The following is a 26,991-nucleotide window of genomic DNA, read 5'->3' on the forward strand; positions in this document are numbered from 1 at the left end:
AGAGAACCACTAGCTTTGTGAATAGGAGTGTGACATAATCACATCTGTGTTTTAGAAAGATCAGTCTGGTAGTTGAGCTCAGGAAAGACAAGATCCTTCTCTGGGTAGAAAGAAGGAGGGGATCATTTTAAAAATTGTATCTTGTCAATAAAGTGATTGTGGAAGACAGATCATTAACATTGCATCATTTATCATTGCAGTATTAAAGTGTTTCTGAGCAAAGCAAGGTTTAAAACTTTCTCATTTTACGACATTGAATAAATAATTTTTGCCTTTCTTATCCAAATCATTTTATTGCTATCACTACTTAGAATAAGCCATTCAGGTGGTCATTTAGAAGCTTTTCTTCCTAATGCTTTTGGATGGACTAGCCTAAAAGTAATGGATCAATTCATACTTTCTTTCTTCTGTTTCTTTTGTGGAAACACATATAAACTGTTCCCACTTGTATTTTACACTTTGGCAACAGCTTGTGTTGGAATATGGCTTACATATTGAATGGTTTACCAAGCAAAAAATTCTTTAAAAGCACTGTAGTTGTTACTTTTATATTGAAAACATTATTTAAATTTATTTTTATTATTTGTATATTAATATATCATGCTATTTGTATATCATACTATGTAAAAACTTGGTTAAACAGATTTCTTAAATCCATTAGATATTTGTAGGTTATGATCTTTTGATAAGTCTAAGTGGGATCTTTTAATATTTTCACATGAAACTTACTAAATTAATCAGATCTCATAGTACAAAAATAACCTATATTTTTAAATTTCTTGGTTTTGGGTCCTACCTCACAATGAGAAAATGAATGACCATTGGAAAAACTACATCAAAAGAAAATACACTGTTAGCTCTTGACATGAGAGATGGTCATTTCAAATCCTAATTGTTAAGAGTATTAGGAAAAGAATATACTGATTTAAAAACTCATAAAGATAACAAAAATTATGAAGATACTTAATAATCTGAATAAAATGGCTCATTTTATCATAGTAGAAATATAATCTGAAGAATTAATCTTTCACTTGTGAGAGATAAAACAACACAGTGGAGCAGAAATGAACCTATAATTTCTGTCCCAGGTGTTTTTGTGGTTCATGAGTGATTAGGAGCTCATAGAAATAAGTCTCACTCAGAGTCATTAAATAATGAATGGGTAATGATTACGGTTCCAGATTAGTCCTAACTTGATTTCACTGATTAAAGACTAGCTGATAAATTTAATTTATAAAATTGGTAATGTTTCATTTAGTGGACTTATTCCTTTATAAAGCATAAACATTCAGAACATTCTCTGTTATTTCTTTTTAGGAAGATATGTCTGACACCAGGAGGGTTGGTTATGATGATGAGAGGGAAGGGAAGGGAAAGATGAGAATCTGAAACTACTTTAGATGCAAGAGAAGTTCATGTTCTAAATACTTTCAGCACTTCTAGCCTCACACTCCCTTTCCAGTTTTTCAAAACCTATATCCATGTTACGAAGATGAATGAATGGAGAATGGAGGCAATGTAAAAAAACAGATCGTGAAGCAAAATTCAATCTTCATTTTGTTGGCATTACAATCTGGCATAAGCATGTTCCTTTTCCCTTTATGTGTGGAGAGAGGGCAGATTACGTATGCTTTGTTTTTGTTGGTTTTTGAAAGAAAAACTGTTTATTTTTGAGAGAGAGAGACAGACAGACAGAGCAGAGGCTGGGGAGGGGCAGAGAGAGAGGGAGACACAGAATCCAAAGCAGGCTCCAGACTCTGGGCTTTCCGCACAGAGCCCGATGCGGGGCTCGAACTCACAGACCGAGAGACATGACCCGAGCTGAAGTCCAGCTCGACTGAGCCATCCAGGAGCCCCTGTTTTTGTTTTTTTGTGGCTAACCTTGTTGAAAGTAATTTTGAACATGGATACATTTCTTAATTTTATGCCTTAATGTCCCTCTACAGAGCAGAGTGGCCAAAAGAACAATTTATTCCACCATATGTTCCACGGTTCCGCAACGGTTGGGAGCCCCCAATGCTGAACTTCATGGGAGCACCGATGGAACAAGATCTTTATCAGCTGGCTGAGTCTGTGGCAAATGTAGCAGAACATCAGCGCAAACAAGAGACAAAAAGATTATCCACAGAGGTAAAGTTTTTAACATCACTTTTTGTAGAAAGTGCAGTAATCTGTGCATTCTCTTCTAATTCTGATTGCGAGTTCTAGTTTTATTGATCTGAAGATTGTTCTAGAACTAATGACTTAAATGTCCTGCTGCCCTTAGTTACCTCTCAGCTTTTTTCGTTGTTGTGACAGTTGCTCTGTTTCCCTGTGAAGCCCAAGCCCCCCCCCCCCCCCCCCACATCATTCTTCCACAGCCTGCCAGCCATCACCCTGCCAGTGCCCTGGTGAGCCAGTCTCAATTTTTGAGTGCCTAGTTTCTCTCCTTGTCAGGGAATCACCCTGTTGCCTGTTGGCTTGTTCTATTTTTCTCATCCATTATCATACCCTTAAGACAGCTCCCTGGGGCGCCTGGATGTCTCAGTTTGTTAAGCGATTAAGCGGCTGACTTCAGCTCAGGTCATGATCTGTCAGTGAGTTCGAGCCCCGCGTTGGGCTTTGTGCCGACAGCTCAGAGCCTGGAGCCTGCTTCAGATTCTGTGTCTCCCTCTCTTTATGCCCCTCCCCTGCTCATACTCTGTCTCTCTGTCTCTGTCTCAAAAATGAGTAAACATTAAATAAAAATTTAAAAAAGAAAGCTCCCTGGACCTAGGTCTCCTAACCTGTCCCAAGCAGCTTTTTCCCAAATGTCCCATTTGTTTCCTCCTCTGTCCCTCCCTCCCCTCTCTTTCCTCTCTCCTGTCCCTCTTCCCCCTCCCTCCCTGTCTTCCTTCCTTCCCTCCCTTCCTTCCTTTCATTTAGTTCTAAACCCTGGAGCCCTCTCAGCCTGGCTAGAAGGCCAGAGCTTCTCCTGGATTCATTCCCCAGGCTCAAATGAGCATTTCTAACAGTATCATACCTTGAGAAGAATCACAAAATTTACCGTACCTTTCAAGTATTTAGTAAGCTTTGGAGTAATAACCTATTTTGGGAGCCAATGGGGGGATTGAAATTGGCTATGTTATCCCTTCACGTCTCTTAAAAATGACTTTTCTGTGATTCTTCTTGTTCCGTCAGAAAATTAAACATTGCTTAAAGCTGAAGCAAACCAAACAGGATGATCAGAACCTGAGGAATTAGGTGAATGAGGTCTATTTGGAGAAGAAACAGTAAATGATGACTAGATTCCCTTTGAGGTCCTGTTTGTTTCCTTTATTTAATTCCGTACATAAATTTTCTCAGACTGCTGTGGGTATTCATAGCAAACATGATAGGAAGGAATGATTAGCAAACTAGAGTAAATCTTCACTTTTAAGGAAAAACACTTATATAAATTAAATTTTTAAAAAATCATTCCCTTGAACAATAACCATAATATTATAGAAGATTGATTAAATTCCAAAACTTTAAAAAAGCACATGTACTGCTTTGAAGATACGTTTTTTCCTAATGTAATTGTTTTTTCCTCTGGCTCAATAAGGGTAGAGTCTATAACTGCCTGTCCTTCTAAATGAGGGATTAAGAAGATGACTTCACAGCCCTTTGCCTTGGTCGGCAGGCACACATCCCTCTCCAGACCTCATCCTGATGGATGGTGATGAGGATTTTATAGTTCAGACCTCATCACTGTGGATTTCCTTTCCTCATACAGGGTGACTTTTCTAGAGGGAAAAAAAGATGTAATCAAACAGGAAATTATGATACACATGTTGCTGCTATAGTTACAGCTGACTCTTTTCAAATCACAGGAATTTCTAGCTTACAGTCTTTATATCTTAAATAAGAAAATACATCCACTTAATAATACATGCCTCAGAAATTCACTTCTGTGAGTTCTTTTTCAATTTGTGTATTTAAAGGGAGAGTAATGTGTTCTGGGCTCCCAGTGTAAAAGTTGTCTACTCTCACTGAATAAGTAATTTTAAAGGAAGAATTATTGAGAATCTTTCCTTATAATGAGCTATCATTTTCCTGTTGTAAACTATTTGCCATTTTATGGCTTAAGTACTTATTCCGAGGTTTTAAAAAAAATGAAATGAAAAGCGCCTGCTAGCTGTTCTAGGGGAATTGATGCCTTAAGAATTTGTTGGAAAAGAGGCTGAGTATTGGTGATTTAAAATACATAAAAAATGCAATCATCCCTAGAAGAGAAACTTTATTATACTTTATTGCTACTAAAATAAATGCACTCAGGACAAGACTTGGATGATTCAAGATCTGGTGGTTTTGTTTAGAATCGAAAGGCATAGGTGACGTGGGGTGTCAAATGTGGGTAGCAATACTCAACTTCTTTACTTCCTCTGAACCAGCAACAGCCCTCGACAAGGCTGTGTATGTAGTCATCACAGTTAGTCATTTGTCATCATTCTCTCCTCCCTCCCAATATTCCCAGTCACTCTTAGGACCCAGTGATCTCATGCTGGCTGACCTCGCTCCGTTCTGTTCAAAGTTAGCCAAAGGTGAGGGTGATTCTACCAGGTTCTTGCACTCCGCCTTTTATAACAACCTTTAATAAAAAGCTGCCTAACCATCTGATGCCTCTGCTCTCAACCGGGGAAATGAGAAACCAACTTAATTAAGCTGTTTATTTCATTTTTAATTTCAGCTTTATTGAGGTATATAATTGGAAATCCTAAGATATTTAAGGTGTTCATCTGGTGATTTGATACACATTGTGAAAGGATCCCCCTGTCTAGTTAATTAACACATTGACACATCTATCACCTCACATATTTATCTTTTTTTTTTCTTTTGGTGAGAACATTTAAGTTCTACTCTCTTAGAAAATTTCAATTATACACTATAGTGTTCTCAGCTATATTCACCATTACATTATATCTTCAGACCTCACTCATTTATAGCTGTAAGTTTCTGCCCTTTTACCAAATTCTTCCTATTTCCCCCAGCCCTTGGTACCCGCTTTTCTACTCTGTTTTCATGAATTTGACTTTGGTTTTTCTTCGTGTAAATGTCACATATAAGTGCTATCATGTCGTATTTGTCTTTTTCTGTTTGGCTTATTTCACTTAGCAGAATGCTTTCAAAGTCCATCCATGTTGTTACACACAGCATTATTCTCATGGCTGAATAATACTCCATTGTATGTTTATACCACATTATCCATTCATCTGTTAATGGGCATTTAGGTTGCTTCCCTATTGTGAACAATGCTGCAGTGAACATGGGGATGCAGATATCTCTTCAAGTTCCTAATTTCATTTCCTTTAGTATTATACCCAGTAGTGAAACTACTGAACATTTCTCATTTTTTGAGGAACCTCCATACTGTTTTTCATAGCAGCTGCCCCAATTTACATTCCCACCAATAGTGTACAGGGATTTCCTTTTTTTTCCACATCCTCACCAGTACTTGTTATCTCGTCTTTTTGATGATACTCACCCTAACAGGTGTGAGGTGACATGTCATTATGATTTTGATTTACATTTCCTGGATGATTAGAGATGTTGAGCACCTTTTCATGTACCTGTTGGCCATTTGTATGCCTCCTCTGGAAGGATGTCTGTTCAGTTGCTGTACCCATTTTTTATTTGGACTGGGTTTTTGTTTGTTTGTGTTTGGTTGGTTGGTTGGGTTTTTTTTTGTTTTTGTTTTTGCTCTTGAGCTATGAGTTCTTTATATATTTTGGATTTTCAGTCTTTATCAGATACATGATTTGCAAATGTTTTCTCTGAGTTTGTAAGTTGCCTTTTTGTCTTGTTGATGATTTAAGCTAAGGTATTTAAATGGTGAGAATTTTTTCTTTGTGTGTTAAGTGCAGTGTATTCCAGTGAAATATATTCCAGAGGAGTAATATAGTGTGAGCTTTTTTGACATCTACACTTGTCCACTGAAGAAACCCTACCCACACTGTGTTTATCCGTACTCCAACTAACTCTGTCATTAGAATGAACTGTAGTAAACATGTATCTAACACTTTTCTAAGACATTTCCAGTTTCAAATATTCTGCCCCAGTGAGTTCACAAACACTTTCAATAGCCAAGGACTTCCATTGCTTCAGGGTCTATTGTATGTGTCCCATACTCATTTCACATAAAGAAACAGTTAAAAATCTTTACGTACTTTTTTTTTTTTTTGGTCTTTGTTTCTTTGTTTTTTCCTCATAGCTTTAAAACTATGGTGCTTCTTGGGACCCACAGACCTCAGCTCCCCCTCCTGGTAGCACCTAGTAGGCTCATGTCAGAATTGTGTTAAACATAAAAAGAAATTACTCCCATCATTATCTTACCCTGGACTACTGACTCTCAAGATCTGTATGTTTCTGCCTTTCTGTATTTTCCTCAGTAGTAAATCTGGTAATAGTGCTGCCATTTAAAAAAAATAGGGACTGTGTACATTTAAAAAAATGAGGGGCGCCTGGGTGGCGCAGTCGGTTGAGCGTCCGACTTCAGCCAGGTCACGATCTTGCGGTCCGTGAGTTCGAGCCCCGCATCAGGCTCTGGGCTGATGGCTCAGAGCCTGGAGCCTGTTTCCAATTCTGTGTCTCCCTCTCTCTCTGCCCCTCCCCCGTTCATGCTCTGTCTCTCTCTGTCCCAAAAATAAATAAACGTTGAAAAAAATTTAAAAAAAAAATGAGAGGGTGGTATAATTTTAATACACAGAGTTTAGATGATTTTCATGTGACATTTACTTTGTTTGACTAGTAAAGGTCTGTTCCTTAAACTTAGAGAGCAAGGGGGAAGAGTTTTCTTCTTGTTTTTAAACCAATTTCATTTTATATAAATTGTTAACATCTATCTAATGCCAAAATCACCTTCAATGGAATTCCTAAGGAAAGAATGTATTACTTGCATACCCGGCTATTTTCAGAGTTAACATATAGCTTTTGTACTAATGACTTTTCCTGTTATAAATAGGTCTTTGATAAAAAAAGAATGTACCAACCCCATTTCATAATTTGTTAGTAATGGTCAATCACTTGAAAATGAAACTGATCATATTATAGTAGAGGGTTTTGTTCACTGACGTCAGTGGTCATTCAAATAGTCTTAGCAATTCTTTAATCTCTGTTTCTCTTTCAGCAGTCCAGTGTATCAGAGTATCCTCCACCTGATGGGTATGCATTCAATAACATGTACACAAGAGTGCCCCATCTGGACCAAGGGGAAGCTGCTGTGGCTTTTAAGCCAACTCCTAATCTCCACGTAGATAGGTAAGATTTCATGGGCGCCACTTGGAGAGCTGCGGATGACTGTCTCTGATTTAGTGCAAGTAGAGGTCCCAGTGTCTGCTTTGTTCACTACTTCTTTAAACTTTCCATCTGTTAATTGTTTGATAAAATTTCAGTTGTTCCTTTATAGAGCTGGCTTTGATAAAGAAAACCTCTAGTCTATAATTCTAACTGGAAAACCTCCAGCCTATAACTCTAATTTAGAGAAAATGCCTTTGGATGACTTTCCCTTTTTAAAAAGGTGCTCTGACAAAATCTGTGAATTAAGAAGAAAGAAGAATTGTTTTTGAAACTCTCCACTAGTTTCTACCAGATGGTCTCTAAGGATCTTTCTTTAAAAGGAAACAATTTCCATCTTTCTCTCCTTCCAACAAAAACAAACCTTCCTTTAGATAGAACTATTTCTAAATATAAACTAAATATTTAGAAGAAGTCAGTGTCTTATTTGCCATTCTTACCATTTCATCTTACTGTATTTTATTTTTACTTTTCAGTTTTAGCTTTCATTTATTTCCCCTTAGTTTCACTCTTGAAAAAAAATTCAGCGTGGGTAAATGTGGAGAATTGAGATGGGGGAGAAGTAATGGCACTGGAGAAGGTTCACTTCTTCAGTCTTGTTTTCTAGCCTCTGCAAATGAGGGTGACAAATGAGGATTGTGGCCAACCCATATACAACACAGAAAGAAAAGGAGGTGAAAAAGGAAATGGAAGGATGGTCATTCAGATGAATGGGACTGAAAGCTTGCGCTGGTACCTTCCTATCACAAAGCTTCTCTTACCACGAGGGTTGCATTCCCTTTACTTCTTTTCTTTAAAAAAACAATTGTTTAATGTTTATTTTATTCATTTTGAGAGAGAGATAGAACATGAGCAGAGATAGAGGGAGAAAGAGCATCCCAAGTAGGCTCTTGATCCCAATGTAGGGATCAAACTCACAAGACATGAGATCATGACCTGAGCTGAAACCAAGAGTCAGACGTTTAACCTACTGAGCCACCCAGGAGCCCCTTAGTACACTCTTTTCTTAATAGAATATAAAGAAGGTAGAATTTAAAATTTTTTGTTTTTGCTAGGAACGACAACAGAGGTAATACTTAAGTAACTGGTGTAGAAATTTTCCAAGTATTACTCTAAGGACACCAGTAACATATAGAATATAAAGTCAGCAATGAATAATACATTTTAAAGATGCCAACATATGAAATATTTTTTTTTTAATTTTTTGACGTTTATTTTATTTTTGAGAGAGAGACAGAGTGCAAGCGGAGGAGGGGCAGAAAGAGAGGGAAACACAGGATCTAAAACAGGCTCCAGGTTTTGAGCTGTCAGCACAGAGCCCGATGTGGGGCTCGAACTCACGAACTATGAGATCATGACCTGAGTGGAAGTCAGCGACTAACCAACTGAGCCACCAAGGCACCCGAAATAAGCTTTAATTATAGATTCAATTTTTAGGAGATAATGCATGAAACTTATTTTTGAAGCTTAAAAGTTATTTCATTGAAATTCTTGAGTAACTTATTACTCATCCCAGTATTTTTTTCCTTTTTTTAAAACATATCCACGTACCAGAAATTATTTTAAATTGGTAATTCTTCCCTTTTTGTTCTATCTCTCCAGTAAACCAGTGATTTTTCATAGCAAAGTAACAAAGCTACAAAACCACTTGAGTACATTTCTCATGTGTGTTCAGATTTATAATATATATTGATAACTAACTTTGATCATTGTCAACCTTGGGACCACATCTAGCACATTGTGGCCACTCAGTAAGTGTAGATTTATTTGATGTATTGAATGATTGAATAGGCACATGATAGTGTATCCAACATTTCAGAGTTACTACCTATGTCTTTGCCCTTCACCTCTAAGCCTATTAGGTATAGTGTTACTGATGGAAAAAACTCTGCCATTTATTTTGGACAGCTTACCACAAAGTGTTTTAAAAGTTTATCTTGATCATTTTAGAGGGTCAGGAGAGTGTACTTTGACTTAGTGATTTAGTTATATCTCTGTACCTCATCTGCTTCCAAAAATGGATTCAGTCAACTCACTTAAATTACATGCAGTTTAAGTAATGCTAATATTAAAATAATGAAGCAAAAACTACAAAATTAAGTAATCAAGAGTGGGGGTAAGAATTAAAATTTTGGAAGTATAGATTGATACTGTGATTGAATTTCAGATTTGTCTTTGAGGTTCCTAGCTGTCAGCAGAAAGAGAAACAATCATTTGCTGTCATTAGGAAAAGGAAGAAGTATGTATCGGTTTATTAGGATAAATAATGTTTTTTTTAATCCCATCCTCAAAAATATTTGTCTCATGAAATTTTGTATAGAATGTGAGCGATGATGTAAGGGACATTACTTTTAAAGATTTTTTTCCTCATTTAGAGAATGTTGTGGTAAATATCACAAAGTTTCTTTTAGTAACCTTTGAGAAATAAAAAATTTAAATGGAATTTATTGAAGGCAATTCCATGAAGGGATACTCAATTATATATAGAGTTTAGGGTTGTCAAAATTTACCCGGGGAAAGAATTGTTAAAAAAATACATTGAGTGGTGGGGGCACCTGGGTGGCTTAGTTGGGTTAAGCATCTGACTTCAGCTCAGGTCATGATTTCACAGTTAGTGAGTTCGAGCCCCAAGTCAGGCTCTGTGCTGACAGCTCAGAACCTCCTTCATATTCTGTGTTTCTCTCTCTCTCTGCCTCTCCCCCAGTCGCACTTTCTCTCTCTTAAAAATAAATAAACATTTTTAAAAATTCAATAAAAAGATACATTGAGTGGTGGGTAGATTGTATACCTGAGTTGTCTTATGGATCCCATCTCTCACTCAGGCTATTGTAATAGGTGCTGGATCGTTGACATAGGCACCTGGATCGTTGATGTTTCAGGTTGCTAAGAAAATGTATCATCATTATTGCAAAAGATAATCTGAAAGTTCTGGTCTGATATAAAATACACAGAGGTTTGGAATTTGCTTTTATAATTATTTTTTATTACCCTTAAACTCTATTACATGCCTATGCCTGGAATGCAGTAAATACCATGTGAAGTATATTCACTCTTCAGTGAAACTTACTGTGCCATTAGGTAAACCACCTGTTGAATTTAGAGCCCTCTCCTTTGAGGGATTACAGTTTACTTCTATCCCAAAGCAGTTCATGCTTCAGAGATGTCTCCGATCATTGCCGACTCCACATCTGCTCTATATCAAGTGCATATCGATTATTCCAAACCACGAACAGAGAACATACGTTTTTATATATTATAGATCTCTTAAGAAACTTTAGTATATCTGAAAAATTATACAGTATGATTTTCAGATTGATTATATGGTCAATATTGTAGCTAAGTTTTATCTATAGAGGGCAAGAAACTGTAAACCGTAAAGATTTGTACTCTCTAAAGCACTTTTTGAGTGCATGCTGGGTAGTCATCTCTGAGACACTCAAAATAGCAAAGACTTCAAGGAGAGCTGTGGCAAACTTTTGTTTTTAATTCACTGGTTCCGAAACACAGTGGCGGAGAGTTATTCTGCCCTGTTATAGTATACTCAACTCTCTATTATTAATGGTGATTATTTTCCAGATCATGGGAAGGGAACACGAGGGAAGAGAGAAAGATAGAGAACTGAAATTATTGTTTTTCTGACTTTTGGAGTGGCTGAATTTTTTTATCCCCCCAAATGAAATCTAAATAGAATGTAAACATATAAAGTAGGGAAAAGGGGTAGGAAGCCCACAGAACAGCTGTTAAATTATTATTAATATATAATAATTATTTGGCTATAATGTCACTTTTCTCACTTTCCTTATTTTTTAAAACTATATCAAAAATAGCCAGTAGGTAGCATAGCTTTTGGGTCATCTTTTCTCATTGTCCCTTTCCTCTTCTGGAGTTACTAAGAGGTTGCCAATTACCTCTGATGGCAGAATACGTTGTGTCACAATTGTCGTGCTGGCTGTGCTGCGACTCATTATTCCAGAGGACCCTGGTGGGCCACTTGACAGGGGAAAGATGAACAAACGTCTTTAGTTCCTTTCTGCTTTTTCCCTTGTAGAAATGAGTAAGGAAATGTGGAAACGTAAATGGAGGAGAAAATGAGGGACTTAAATTAAGAAACAACAGTTAAAGTGTTTTATTATTGAAATGAAGAAAATAGTAGTGCATTATTGATATATCAATTTTTGTATTACATATAGAGGTATATTGTAGTTATGTTAAATTTATTAGTGGTCATTTAATGATTAAAGGAAGTATTTGGTTTTTTAAGAAAGTTTTGTGGGTTTTTTTGGGTTTTTGTTATTTTGAGAGAGAGACCGTGAGGGAGGGACAGAGAGAGAAGGAGAGAGAATTCTAAGCAGGCTCTGCTCTCCCAGCTCAGAGCCTGATGCAGGGCTCCAATTCACTCACCGAACTGTGAGATCATGACCTGAGCTGAAATCGAGTTCGGTGCTTAACTGACTGAGCCACCCAGATGCCCCAAGAAAGTTTTCTTTTTAAAAAAGCATAGGACTCTTGGACCTGTTCCTACTATTAAAATAAGTTTATAATGAATGAATGGATTAACTAATTAGGAGGTGTTATTAGTCTTACTCTTAATTCATACCTACCCTTGCAATTTAGGAACTGGACAAAGCTTTTCTAAAACTTGACAGTCATAATTTTTAAATATGAATTAAAGACATTGCTTGAGTTAGTGAAATCAACATATAATTTAAATTTCTACTATGGAAATTATCTTCAGTCTCTTTTAATTTTATAAAAAATGCTACCATTGATCTTTATCCCAGTTCTTTCATGGTAGAGTCGCTAATTAACAAAGTAATGTCCCGGTATATTTAATGGACAAAGAATTCATAGATTTGTATTCTGTATTTGGCTTAGTATCCACTAACCTTATGATTTTTGTATTATTTAGTTTTGTACTGGCCATAGTTGCTCATTTTAATAGTAATAACTCCAAAGTTTTGTTCAGTTCTCATATTTTATGAAATATAATAAACTAAACTATTATTGTAATAATTTGTCAGAATGTTTTCTGGTAGGAATTGGCATTGATTTGCTTTAATGTCTTACTTCTGTTTTCAGCCTTTAGGAAGAGCTCACTAAATGATCGTTTCTCTTTCTTTTTATAGAAATTATGATCTACTGAAAGCACAACCCAAGAAGTATGCCAAATCCAAGTATGACTTTGTGGCAAGGAACAACAGTGAGCTCTCAGTTCTAAAAGATGATATTTTAGAGGTAATAGAATTTTACCTTTTTTATACTCTTAATAAAGTGGATTTATTTTGTATATTGTATACAATATACTGCATGTTGTATTTGGTATATATCTAAACCTTCTTAAAAAATGCCAAGGTCAATGTCATTTTATTTTATCCAGGATAAAAGCATGTTATAGATACCTATATCTATTTAGGAGGGGGAGCTTGCTTTATCTTATTTTTTTGTTGGGTTTTTCTGGGGGGAGGGGGTGAAAAACGGAGGTTGGTGGGGAGGACAGAGGTTGAATTTCTTGGCTTGGTCCTCTTTTCTTCTGGGATTTATCCATTTTGGAATCAAGGCTAGTTATGTAGATACATCATAATATTTTAACGAGAGAAAACGTTTCCTTCTTCCTGTCATAGTCCCCTTGCACAAATGTACCCATCAGTGAGTAAGCTGTTGATTCTGGGAATAATCTACCGTGACTCTCGAATCCATTTCTTAGATCATAACTCGGAGTTCATCTTCTTTAATATGTAATGTGGGACAGTCATGATAGTTTTTATAAAAAGAATGGTTTCCATTCTTTTCCTTCCTGTTTGAAGGGTGTAGACAAAAGACCTCTCCAAACATGTCATCTTAGTCATCTTTCCATGCTTCAGATAGCATAAACAGTTAAACCTTCTTGGCAGGTGATGAGGACCTTGGGTACATTCACAGTAGTGGTTCCATACATGTTTTATACTAGTAATTATGATTATCAGTGTAACTCCTGAGAATCATTCAACCCACAGTGTGTTGATAGTAAGTCAGCTTATTAGAAGTGAAAAGAGTTTCCTGATCTAAGGAATAAAAATCGAAACTTCTTTCATAGATTGGTTTTGGTATGGAATGATGCCTTTATTTTTTTTCATGATGACAGATCCTTGATGATAGAAAACAATGGTGGAAGGTTCGAAATGCAAGTGGAGACTCTGGATTTGTGCCAAATAACATTTTGGATATTGTGAGACCTCCAGAATCTGGATTAGGGCGTGCTGATCCACCATACACGCATACCATACAGGTATTTATTATGACTTTTTAGCAAAATTTAACTTTTATAAACTTTCAAATTGATTACTCTAAAATGGGACTTAAATACCTTTTGTGTATTAATCATTTTGAGACTTAATTTGTTGTACAATTTGTATAGTTTTTTTCCTAGGGTTAGCGGGGGAGGGGGACAATGGCGAAAGATATAGGAAACAATTATATATACGTTTTTTCTGATTTATTTCTTCAGAAAATTGCTTAAAATGTTTACCAGTAAGTGACCTTCTCTTTTTTTCATACACATCCTATAGTCCTTCTGATGTTCGGAGAAGCAGTATTTCTGCCTCTTCACTCTTGCCCATAGCCTTCCTATCCAGTGGTTTCTTCATAGAGGGTGGCACTGGGACAGTGGCTGGAGGGTGGCTCATCTTCACCATCTTTCGCCTTTATTCTCTTAAATGTTCTGTCACTGACCTTGAACTTGCACTCATCCCCCCCCCCCCCTTACACCAACACATGGGTATTCATTTGGACTATAATATTGGTCCTCTCTTGATTTTAAGATTAAAATATACTTACGACATAGGGTAGATAGATCAGGCTCTCTCTTGTTGATCATTAAATAATCTTTGAGTCACATGACACATCTTCAGGACTTTATTAACTCTGGTAGCTCATTCACCCGAACATCTGAATCCACTTACTATTTAACTTGGGATTTTTGACCTGTGACAGAACCTCTAGAGTCCAGTCTGCTAGCAGAGGCGGAATGGATGGACTGTCTCATATGTAACATATGAACCTGTGGTAGTTTCTATATCATGCCCCCAGGAAGAATTATTTTAATTTTCAGAATCTTCAGCAAAAAATCACATCTGACCCCATAATAATGTCATAAACTTGAGAAGCTACATATGCTGTCCAGTGACAGAGTTGATGTTCATGCCAGGTCTAGGCTTAGTAAGATACAGCTGTCCACATGTAGGATGGTGATCATACCTCTGCTGCATGACCATTCATTACTTGTGGCCCCTCATAGTGTTCACACTGAGTATAGGTCCTGTGGTCATCCAGAGTGACTTTTGGCCTTACTAGAATCCAAGAGTCAAGCAAACTTTTTTTTGTTTTTAATTTTAGAGAGGGGAGAGGGCAGAGGGGGAGAAAGAATCTTAAGCAGGCTCCATGTTCAGTGTGGAGCCCACCATGGGGCTCGATCCCACAACCCTAGGATCATGACCTGAGCTGAAATCGGGAGTCGGACGCTCAACTGACTGAGCCACCCAGGCGCCCCATGCAAACTTATAAAGTAAAGAATTATTGTACAATGTATGTATCTTGATAACTTAAGGTGATGTGGTGGAAATTCTGTTTGCCGTGCTTGTTTTGGCTAGCCTGATGTGCATACGTACTATGTACTTATTTTATGTTCATCATTTGTCATTAGCTTTTGATGCCAAAGAAGGAGTTTGAGTTATTCAAGGTATGGTCTACTACTCCAATTTCCTGTGGATTTTTGAAGTGACTTTTCTAACTTAGTTTGAATACCTTTTTCTTTCCTGAGTTCCTTTCTGATTTGAGATGTGGTTACCTGACATAACATAGGCTTCCGCCTGGTTTATAAGTGCCAATTCCTTACCTTCTTTCCTGTAGACAGTTGGACCAAATGCCTTAAACAGTGTTAAAGAGTGAAATATATGCCTAGAACAGTGATGGAGTATATACCCTTTGAGTTTATGCAATGTTAATGTTAAAAATTTAACTTTTTAACAGTTAACTTGTAATAAGCTATCAGAGACACTGTTCACAGAGACTCTCCCTAGATGCTGCATATGAACAGGAGTCAAGAGTTAAAAACAATTATCCAAAGTTTTGTTTGTGTGCATCCTTACTAGGGATGAGCAAACTCCAATAAAATACCCGAAACATGCAAATAATGTCAATTCTAACTAAGTATTTTACCCCACCAGCAATTTCCTAAGGAATTTAACCTCTCTTACCTTTGTCTGTTTATTGTTTGGTCTTGTCTTTTCCTTGATTCTTGGCCTGAGCCATAAGTTGACTTTTCTGTTTAAAGGTTGCTTCTGTTTAAAACCAAAGAAAAACTGTTGATACATATCATAGGTAGGGAGAGTACTTTTTGAGGACATAAATTTTATTCCTCCTTTCTCCAACAGAGCCTCATCTTACATTTTTGTCAACTTTGGCACAACCAAGAAATTTAAGTGCTCACAAGCTTCAGGAGTTTGTTTTGCTACTTTATGTAAATAGAAATGTGTGGGAATTGCCTGTTTGGGCTGGTTCCTTTTAAACTTTTCAACACTATCTGACTGTCTTCTAAAAATTTCTGGATGCAGCTCTGAATACAGTGATATATGTGGAAACGTTATAGAAGCTGTGTGTGTGTGTGTGTGTGTGTGTGTGTGTGTGCGCGCGCGCGTTATAGATGCTTTGAGAAAAGGAATTCTTTTAGAGTAGGATTTATGCCAGATAGCAGATTGTCAAGACTGCTTATTAAAATTTTACAAGATTTTGGTGGTTTTGTTGGGCTAAGCCCGAAGTTTTCAGGAGCTGTTAAAAAATAAACTCTTTTTAATACCTTTTAAAAGCAGAGCTCTTAACCTAAACACACACACACACACACACACACACACACACAGTGACTAGGTAGAATAAGATGGAAAAGACAAAAGCATCCTTGGTCTAATATACCTAAAGAAAAACTGTGTGGCTTATTTTGAAACGACAATAAAGATACCACATATTTATGTAAATTCCAGTGATCCTAACCCTCTAGCCTAAAAGACCTCCACCAGATTACAAACAAATCAAGAACAACTCTGTGTCTTATTCATCTCCTTATTCACCTCCCAAATATTTATTGAGTGCCAGGATCTTGCATTTGATGAAAAGGAAGACAGAAAGCCTAGGACTGAGCAGGTCCTCCATAAAAGCCTGCTGTCTGGAATCGGAATCACCAAGCCATCTGCCACAGCTTTGCTCCTTTGTTCTTGAAGCATTACCAGTGACCCTCTCTCTCCTCAGAAAAGGATGATAAGGGTGCCTGGGTGGCTCAGTCAGTTAAGTGACCGACTTCGGCTCAGGTCATGATCTCACGGTTCATGAGTTCGAGCCCCACATCGGGCTCTGTGCTGACAGCTCAGAGCCTGTAGCCTGCTTCAGATTCTGTGTCTCCTTCTCTTTCTGCCCCTCCCCCACTCGTGCTCTCTCTTTCTCCCTCTCTCTCTCTCAAAAATGAATACACATTTAAAAAAATTAAAAAAGAAAAAGAAATTGGTGACATTCTTTTCCCCCTGGTATCTTCTATCCATTGAGATCAAAATTTTGAAGGAATTTAAAGAAACTTCTTTTTTTTTAATGTTTATTTATTTTTGAGAGAGAGAGAGAGAGAGAGAGAGAGACAGAGCGCAAGCAGGAGAGGGGCAGAAAGAGAAGAAGACACAGAATCCAAAGCAGGCTTCAGGCTCCGAGCTGTCAGCACAGAGCCCGACACAGGGCCTGAACTCACGAACCACAAGATCATGACCTGAGCTGAAGCCAGACACTCAACCGACTGAGCCACCCAGGCACCCAAGAAACTACTTCTAGCAAAAACATTTTAGATCCCTGTACTGGACTGCTGAATGATACCTAATGATTAATTGCTTAAGCTTCCTTCACATGCACTGATAGCAATGGTATTACCCTCCGAGTAGATAATGGCCAGTAGTCAGTGTTCATGCCGAGTGCAGGCATTGTTTAAGGACGTCACAAATACTGATTCATTTAATTCCCACAACAACCTTATGAAGCAGGCACATTTCACATATGAGGAAACTAAGGTTTGGAAAAGTAAGTTATGCACAATTAACAGCTGTGTGAAACTGGCATTGGGACCCAGGACGCTGGATTCAGAGCCCATGGTCTGATGCACTCAATCAATAATGGGAATCATGCTTAGAAACGATTTTCTCATTTTGTGCATACGTACAGTTTTCACTCTATGAATGCTTAAGAGACATTTTCTCAGAATAACTTTACCATGCATGGTATTGCGATAAAAGTTAATCTGATAATCACCATCCTCAGAGTGGAATTTTTGCCTTATCTACCAATTCCTTAGATTTCATCAGTTCTTCCATTTTTTTTTTCATCCTTGAGGAAGGTAATCCAAATTACATAATTTACTTAGAAAGTAGACATTTTGTGAACAGTGGGACTAGGGAATTAGATGTAAACTGTTCCATGTGGCGTCTACAAGTCATCAAATGTTTTAACAGTGCACACAGTTGTGACTCTTATTGTTTCCTACCCTTGTGTTTCCTGTCAAGAATGATGGCAGTCCCCCGGTGAAAGGCACAAGAGCAGTACTTGCTGTTGTTCAGACACTTTCGGTTGGAGATTCTTTTCTGATAGCAGGGATGCTAGTACCTGGCAGCAGAAGTAAATAGGTGTTGAATTGCCACCAATGTCCCTGAGAGTCTAGGTTATTTAATATCCTCACATTTGGAGTGATTTTTAACAGCTCTGTAAAGACAGCCATTCCCACCTATTGTGTTTCCCCCATGGGTTCCACAGAGTTTTGACAATAAAAGGGAGGGAAGTAATGCAGAATTTATAAAAGATATGGAACATCAAGAAAAGATTAACTGAAACCACAGGGAAAAGGAAGTAGATGCTTATGAGAGACTATGGAGAAATGAAGAAAAATGATATACCCTTTGATAAAAATTTTGTTGTAGTGCATTCCAGTACCTCGTTATATTTTAGCTGGGCGACAGATCAACATCCAGGGTGCTTTCTCCCCATATAATCTACTTGCCACATAAAGTTTCCTGATACCTCTTTTGATTTGATTCCCAGACCTCTGGCACTAGGACTGTTCATCTACTAGAATTACCTTTTTGCCCATATGGATTCTCATGCTGTATGAGGGCAGAAACTAACCCCACCCTCCTGTTATCTCTGGTGTACTCAAAGGCTTGACTGAATGGGTCTTCCACTTACTATTAAGTCTACGTACTTATTATTATTGTAGATATTTTTAGTCTACCAAGGTGCCAATAATTATGAATACCTGGTCGTTACAGTCCTGTGAATTAAACAGAAAATTTCCTGTCTTCTCTGTTTCCTAGCAAGAGATATGGTGATAGTACGCAAAAAGCCCCAATCTGTCACTAACTAGCTGTGTGAACTTCAAGAAAGCATTTTATTTTTCTGTGCCCAGTTTGCTCAGCTGTGAAGTGGAAGGGGTCAACAATCTCTACAATCCCATCTAGATACAAATTTGTGGTATTTTTCTCAATGCATGTTTAAATAGCCCTAAAATAGGAAAGGAAATATTTCCTGTGACTTTTAAACCACGAACACCACTAATTTCACCCCATGTTATGAATGCTCTGTTTTTCAAGCTCAGTCCAGATATTCAGATATTGCTGGACAGTGACCATTTTACTAAAGATGTTTTCGTATTCGTTCCAGTAGACTTACTTCCTGATAGTACCCAGTTCTTTAAAATGTGTTTTCAAAATTAATCTCAGAACATTCTATTTATTAATTAAAGGCATGGTTTTTAGAAAAGGATGTTTACTTTTTATTCTGCCTTATGTGTTGACATTTTCCCCAGTATTTCTTGCAATAATTTGTAAAGCCATCTCCCTTTCTCTGTCTCTCTCTCATATGTATCTATATATCTTATGGATCTAGGTGACTTATATATGGTTACTATTTATATATAGTAATGACTGCCCAACATGCATGTGCAGAATTACAAAATTTTGTTGAGACTGCTTACAAGTTTAAACCTAAAGCTCCCTAAAACACACCATGATACTGAAATACTCTATACGGTTTATACTGTAGCATGATTCTATATAATTAGTTTTCCATTGTTAGATAAGAATGATGGAAATTAATTATATAAGTTGATTTGTAGGCAGGTAATTTTACTGTCAAAAAATAATTTGCTCACGTGTTCTGATATTTGATGTGAATTGTAACTGATACTATTTTAGTTCCATCTCCTGTGTTAATTTCTCATTTAATGTGGTTTGCTCCATTTTCCTAATAGCAATTACTTGGCGAGCTGTCAGAGGTAACCCACATTTGTTCCCTCATGGCACTTCTTTTTAATATCATTTTTTGGATTCATTTTCTGGACTTAACACCCTCCAAATGTTCCAGCTGTGCCTTTTTTTTTTTTTTCCACTGCAGAGTTCCAAAGAGACCAAATTTAGAGGAAAAATGTGTAGGTTAAAATTTTAAGAACAGTTCAATTTCAATGGCTTGGTTGGGCTTACTTGCATAACTTCCCCTTGAAGCAGTCTCTTACATGAATCAGGAGCTTATCTCTAAATAACTGTCCTTAATCCTGGAGAATTTCAACTTTAGTGGCTAAAGTGACTCATTCTGACTTAATTATCAATAAGAAAGTAAATTTGCCATAGGCTCTAGTCATTCTGACTCCTTTCAGAGAAAGAGAAGACGGATTTTGTTTTAAACAGAACTTTAAATATATTTGTGGGAGATAGGAGGGTGACAGTCACTATAGAGAAGTTGGTCCACTTCAAGGTGACCAGTCATGCCGGTTTGCTCGAAAGTGAGGGTTGTTAGGGACTTGGGACTTCCAGTGCTAACACTGGGAGAGTTGTGGGCAAACCAGGAAGAGTTTGGTCAAGAGTTTTTGGAGGCAGGATTTAGAGCTTCAGCACTTGGTTCAGAAGAAGGTGCAGGGTATGGTTCTACTCTCCAAGACTTCCTGGAAGTTGAGCCATCAATTTGGATCTGCCTCCAAGAGACAGAAATAATGAAGGGAAGAGCAGTAACTGCGTGGTGGGTAAAGGAGAGTAAAGAAGATTGGGAGGGACACAGAGAAGTGATTTCAAGAGTCAGTACTGATGCTCTGTTTCCTCCGCACCAAGAGTGAGGAGTCGACTTCCACAGAAACGCTGCCCTGGTTGCTGTTTCAGAGCAGGTCCTGATGGTCTGAGGAGACACTTCTCCCCCATTTCATTCCGTGGGTTGGAGACACGAGGCAGGAAGAAAGGATCAGGAAAAGGGGGAAATATGCAAGTAAATTCATGACAAGTTTTCATATGGTTTCTGTTTAATCAACGACATGTATTTTAAGCCTATTATTCTGTCAGCTGGTACTAATAAAGTTGCATTATGCAGCAATGACGGAAATGAGGTGAGGCACAAGTTTTGGTGAGCCTGTCTTCAGACTTGACTGTGACAGTAACACACAGCATATCCCATTTTTCACAGTATTATTTGATGGATAGCAGAACACTAGCTGCTCTTGTTTTTATGAAAGCAGAAAGTATGAATCATATCATGGAATGCAGGGCTGATAGGATTTTTTGTTTGCTTGTTTAAGCTTTAAAAATAACAATTTAAACTGACACTTTTGAGATCCTAACATGAGAATTCACTGACCCTTTATGAAATTACATGCAAAGGCTATTCTTGTCAAAGGAACATTGCATCTACATTAATCAGATGACTTTGGTGTGTGCTAAGTATAACATTTTGGTGATATTTGCTGTATTTTGGTTGCTTTTAAATGTCTTATTGGCCCAAATATAGGAATATTATTTTATGGGGAATGATGATAATAATAATAATACTATGAACTCTATTATTGAATATATCAGGAACGTTTTTAGGCCTCCAATGCCGGGGGCATCAGCAGCCTCTCTTTCTGATCTAACTTCTGTCCCATCTAACTTCGTGGCACGCTCTTATGGATCTTGCCCTCTGTTCCTTCCCTCCCTCTTCCCTTCTTTCTCCCCCCTCTGTATATCCCAATAGCTGGCAGCATTGCAAACCCTTCTTTCGGTTCTGCTTTCATTTCTGCCTGATACCCTTCCCACCTTCTTCACCCCACTGGCTGGTGAGTGGTAGCTTTTAGAGAAACAGCAGAGAAGAACCGGGTTTCTTCCCACACCGGTTTCCACAGGTGTGACTCATTTGCTGTGAAGGCAACTGTGATGATAGTGTGTTTTTTTTGTTTTTGCTTTTTTAAAAAAATTTTTTGAGTAATGATTTAATTTAAAAACGGTGTGTGTTGTGTATTTTTATGTTTTTCATCTCTGTGGAAATTGGGGAGCCTTCTTTTAAAATCAATACCACCTTATATTTGGGCCAATTTAGGAATTAAAAGTACATACTGTTCTAACCAAAGGACCAGATTACCAAAAGGCCTACGTTTTTGCATTTTTTTCTGCTAATCTTGAATAGGAGCATAATTAAAATCATGCCACTGCAGTATCTAAACTTTACCTAAATGATAAGTCATTGTTCTGTATCTTTGATCTTACCAAAAAACACAAAAAACAAAAAGCACCCAAATACTGCCTTTTGAGAATTTGGAACTTGTTATATTGCAGTTATCTATTAGTTAAGATTATTTTGTTTAAAGTTTTAATTCTCCTGTGTAGTTTAATAGGGAATATACATAAATAAAGTTTTCTAATAGCCTAACAATCATGATTTAAAACTTAATGAAAGTTATTGTGTATTTTATTTTATTTTATTGAAAATTGTTAATGTTTATTTATTTTTGAAAGAGAGAGAGGGACAGAGTATGAGCAGGGGAGGGGTAGAGAGAGAGAGGGAGACACAGAATCAGAAGCAGGCTCCAGGCTCTGAGCTGTCGGCACAGAGCCCAACGCGGGGCTTGAACCCACGAACTGTGAGATCATGACCTGAGCTGAAGTAGGACCCTTAACTGACTGAGCCATCCAGGCACCACTGTTATTGTGTATATTAACACATTCACCTTTTTTAATACAAATCCCCACATGGACTGTTTTTAATATATGTTTTCGAGTTGCAGTCATAAACATTTAAAGACCATACCATTACCCTCCCACCACTTACCCCACAGCGTTCCTGTTTAACAAGGAAAATTTCTGATTTTAATAAGCTAACATTAAAAGGACGGCAGAAAGTGTTAAGGCTTGAAAAAATTAACAGCATTTTAAAATTATTTATTGTAAAACATAGTCCTGAGATATTTTATCTACTGAGATATTACCCTTTTTCTTAACAAACTACATGGGAAGCAGCAGAATTAAATATTATTTAATCTAGCATACTTTTAAACTGAGGATTAAATGTTGCTTTATGTTACTGATATTTAAACTTCCAATGCAGTTAGAGGTTAATATTGATGGAATTTGTAAAATAATCAGAAATCTTTTGACCCACCCTGGTGTTGTGTGATTCCAAGTTCAAATTTTATTTTTTTGACGTTTATTACTATCATTAATACTACTGTTTCCTACTAGTATGTCTTTTTGACTTTTTAACTTACATTTTGAATTTGAAAAAATATGTAGAATATTTAAAAGATGATTTTTAATGATCATTCTACCATATAGGATTGGAGGTGTGTGTGTGTGTATGTGTGTGTGTGTGTATACACACACACAAATTTGCTATGGATTTGCAGGTAAGTTTACAAATAAATAGCCAACAATGTCCTGTTAAAGTATAAATTGTTTTCCTAGCCTAGGTTTTATATTTCTGCAATTTCTAATTAATTATTTGTCTTTTTATAGAAACAAAGGATGGAATATGGTCCAAGACCAACGGATACTCCCTCTGCTCCATCACCTCCTCCAACACCTGCTCCTGTTCCTGTACCCCTTCCTCCTTCTACTCCAGCACCTGTTTCTGTGCCAAAGGTCCCAGCAAATGTAACCCGTCAGAACAGCAGCTCCAGTGACAGTGGTGGTAGTATTGTGCGAGATAACCAGAAACACAAACAACTTCCGGTCGACCGTAAGTTTGCCAGGGGGGCAAAAATATACAGTTTCTTCTGTGAATTAAAAGCACTGCTAAGTAATAAAATATTGTTTATTATTAGTTCTACTGGTATTAAACATTATCCAATATAAATAGTGGTCCTTTATACTTGCATGGTACTTCACAGATTGCAAAGACTTTTCATCTAGTTTCTTGTCCTTCAGGTAGTTCTAAGAAGCATGAAGTTCTCTCTAATCTCTATTGTATACATGTCTATGCATATTCCACTCTATGTGGTGGTCGAATGCAGACTCTCTATTGTATACATGTCTATGCATATTCCACTATATTGTGGTGGTCGAATGCAGACTCTGGTGCCAGACATACTCGAGTTTGTACAGTGAAACACCACTTATGGCCATGTGACCTTCAAGAATTTAATAATCTTCTCTATACTTGAGTATCTGAAAAGTGGGGGAGAATAATGGTGTCTGCTTCATAGGATAATCGTGAGGATTTAATAAGGTAATACATTTAAAGCATTTAGATCGGTCATTCTCACCCAGAGATGGTTATATACCCACCCCCCACGAGGGAACATTTGGTATTGTCTGGAGACATGTTTTCATCACAGTGGGGTAGAGGCTACTGGCATCTAATAGGTAGAAGCCAAGGATGTTTAGCAACATCCTACAATGAACAGATCAGTCCCCCTACAACAGAATTATCTGGTCCAAAATGTCGTGGATGCTGAGGTTGAAAAACTCTGTTTGGCCGTGACCAATATGACACACAGTAAGCAGTCAGCCAGTGCTCGCTGCTGTCATCCTCAGTGTCATAATCATGGTGTCCCGGCTCTTCTTCCACATATTTGCGACACATACACACTCACACTTGCTTGAGAAAGTCAACCTGCCAATTCCAGCTTCAAATTTGCCCTCCAATTCAGATTTCATTTGATTTAGACTTCAACTTCATATTTTCATAAATTTAAGTTTGATTTTTCACATGAATGTTTCTGTGAAAACCAGATTTTAAAAACTAAAAGAAAAGACACTATGGCAAACCTTGGATTATCCTCATTAGTGCCATTAAACAACAGTATAGATAATTTGAGAATTGAAGGTACTTCTAAGGTAATTTTTCTTATTATTTAATCTTCATATTATGTTTGTATAAGTATTGCAAAATTACTTTGCCTTACCTATATTTGACATGTAAAATTTCCTGGAACACTAGAGCCTGGAAGATATTTCCTCAATATGATAAAAGTATATGAAGAGTATCTGTGTGTGTGCACATGCACCTGTGTGTGCATATGTATAAAGGATGTCTGTCGTTCTTTCATTGTGGCCTCTCCTAGGGCTCAGTTCTGGGTTCTTCTCTCCATGTAAACATACTTTTACTGCAAATGATCAGTCCATTTCCATTTCTTTCAGTACTGCCCATATTGTTAGAGAAGGAATGACTCCCAGATTTGTCAAATCTCACCTCTGCCATCCAGATACAAGTATTGAACTGTTAACTTTAAAGCTGAGATTCGATGATTAGATTCAAAGTCAAATGACTGGATCCTTCACTCCAATTTTCACCCTACATTTTTCTTATTTCAGTAAATCAGAGCCACATCTAGTCAGTTGTGGTCATTCTTGATAAATTTTTTTTAAAAATTTAAAAGAAGACACGTATGTTACTGTTTAGTCCTAGAAATCCTGGCTAAATGCCATAAGCATTAGCCTACTTTTATACATTACTTTCTTTCCCAAAGTAAAGTTGATCCATCACCTTCTTATCCATATCCCGACCTTACCAAAAGACGAACAGAAAAGTGACATTTCAGAGAAATGGTGAACTGTGCTGCAAAAACTGTGTGTGTGTACGAGAACATGTCAGTGTATATAAGCATAATATGCTGCTGAAGTTTTTTGAATGTTTGTGTATTCTTTTAAAAGATGCTTTTACTTTTTTTCAAAGACACTTAAAGACGTAGTTTTGAGATGAGAAAGTTCTATAAATATGTTTATTGATTTCCCTAAGGAAAATTTTTCTCCTAGAAATGAACATTGTTTTTTCATTTTTACCACAAGTTTATAACCCGTCCCTTCTTTGCTACATCAGCATAGTGATCTTTGACACTGTGGACTGTAGTTAGTCTTTCTAGGCCTAGGTCAGACTCCATAGGCATCTAGCCCCCATTTGGAACAGTCTGTGGGTTGGGACAGTTTGTTCTTTGTCCTAGTCTAAGAAACTAAGAATAACCTAATGGGAAAGAGGCATAGTTTGAATACTTTCAAGATAGACAACTCTCCTGATAATTGTGACTCATCACTTTCAAATCTGTTTTTCATAAGTAAAAGGGTGACATTGGCATATAAAGTATAAACCTTTCTTCCAAAATTAACATTTGTATGTTTTTCTTTACAATAATAAAACTTCCCATGTATTTACACAAAGTTCTCTTTAAAGATATCTCACTCAGAAGCATAGTTTCATATTAAATAAATGTATTTCTTTTTCTAAACGAATTATTTTCGTGAAAGCTTTCTCCTGAGCACGCTTTTGGAGAACGGTTTTTCTGAATGAATGTTGGGGCTTCTCAAAAGTCTTTTAGATCCAGACAGACATACCAAAATGTGTATTTGTCGATAGCCAGGTTTCTCTCAAACTAAACCTTTTATGCTTTCCTACATTCTCTGCTTACTGCTTAGCCTTGTGATTAAAATGGAAGGAACTGGAAAGTGAATACTCAACTCAAAAAAAAAGTTACCAAGTAGCCATAAACAAGGAAAAAAGCATGCCTGTTTTTTTAAAATTTTTTTTAAACGTTTATTTTATTTTTGAGACAGAACATGAACAGGGGAGGGTCAGCGAGAGAGGGAGACACAGAATCAGAAGCAGGCCCCAGGCTCTGAGCTGTCAGCACAGAGCCCGACGCAGGGCTCGAACTCATGGACTGCAAGATCATGACCTGAGCCGAAGTCGGCCGCTTAACCAACTGAGCCCCAGCATGCCTGTTTTTAAAATTTAGCAGGTAGCAGGAGTGAGACAGAATGACACTTCTTTTGCTGAAGGTAACTATGGTTGCCTATTCAAACTGGCTGTTGAGAGCCATGTGTCATAGAAGCTATTCAAATTGGTTTATCGCAGGATTTAAAAAGGTTCTCCTCTTATCACTTTTGAAGAAACCAATGCTTTAGTTATTTTGCATTTCTTCCACTTCCTTTGAAATGTTAGTCCTTTTATTTGGGTTTAATCTTTTGTAATCAGAAGTGTTATTTCAGAACGAGGTGTAGAGTTAGTCTGGTTTGTTATTGTGTGCTAGAATGTTGCAAATGGAAACCGAAAGTCAGGAGCACAGCAGAAGTTTTTGTACTCCATGGAAGGTATGCTGTGGACCAGAAATGTTCATGCAGTGGCTAAGTTAGTAGATAAGAAAACAAGTCTTTTAGTGTGGTGATGCTTTTTCTCTCTGATTTCTTTGAGATGTACTCGTATTCTGTGTGGCAGTATGATGCAGTGAGTTAAAAGAGTTATCTAGTGAAACGCATGTAGTGTATTACTTAAATGATCAGTCAGTAATATTCCCTCTCACCCTCCCTAGCCCCCTCTTCTTTCTCCCTCTCTCCCTTCATTTCTCCTCTTTCTGTCTTTTGCCTTCTTCAGAAGGTTCCCAGAATGCCTAAGGCATTAAAAAATTCGACTGAAATAACACTTTTT

General features: G+C 37.2%; 1 protein-coding gene across 4 annotated transcripts in view; it reads left to right on the top strand.

Moving 5' to 3' along the window:
- EPS8 (EGFR pathway substrate 8, signaling adaptor) overlaps positions 1-26,991 on the top strand; it is a 128,490-nt gene that overhangs the window by 93,520 nt on the left and 7,979 nt on the right. For 3 of the 4 annotated variants that reach the window (XM_040488814.1, XM_040488815.1, XM_040488817.1), the window contains 5 exons: positions 1,947-2,130; positions 7,124-7,254; positions 12,417-12,525; positions 13,412-13,555; positions 23,088-23,310. In XM_040488814.1, the coding sequence (XP_040344748.1) occupies positions 1,947-2,130; positions 7,124-7,254; positions 12,417-12,525; positions 13,412-13,555; positions 23,088-23,310 (791 nt within the window). The remainder of the gene's footprint in view (positions 1-1,946; positions 2,131-7,123; positions 7,255-12,416; positions 12,526-13,411; positions 13,556-23,087; positions 23,311-26,991) is intronic. The other variant, XM_040488818.1, reaches the window with a different exon arrangement.

The sequence above is a fragment of the Herpailurus yagouaroundi genome, unplaced genomic scaffold (assembly GCF_014898765.1).
Source record: "Herpailurus yagouaroundi ecotype Mexico unplaced genomic scaffold, PumYag 166, whole genome shotgun sequence".
In the NCBI taxonomy this organism is placed as follows: domain Eukaryota; kingdom Metazoa; phylum Chordata; class Mammalia; order Carnivora; family Felidae; genus Herpailurus; species Herpailurus yagouaroundi.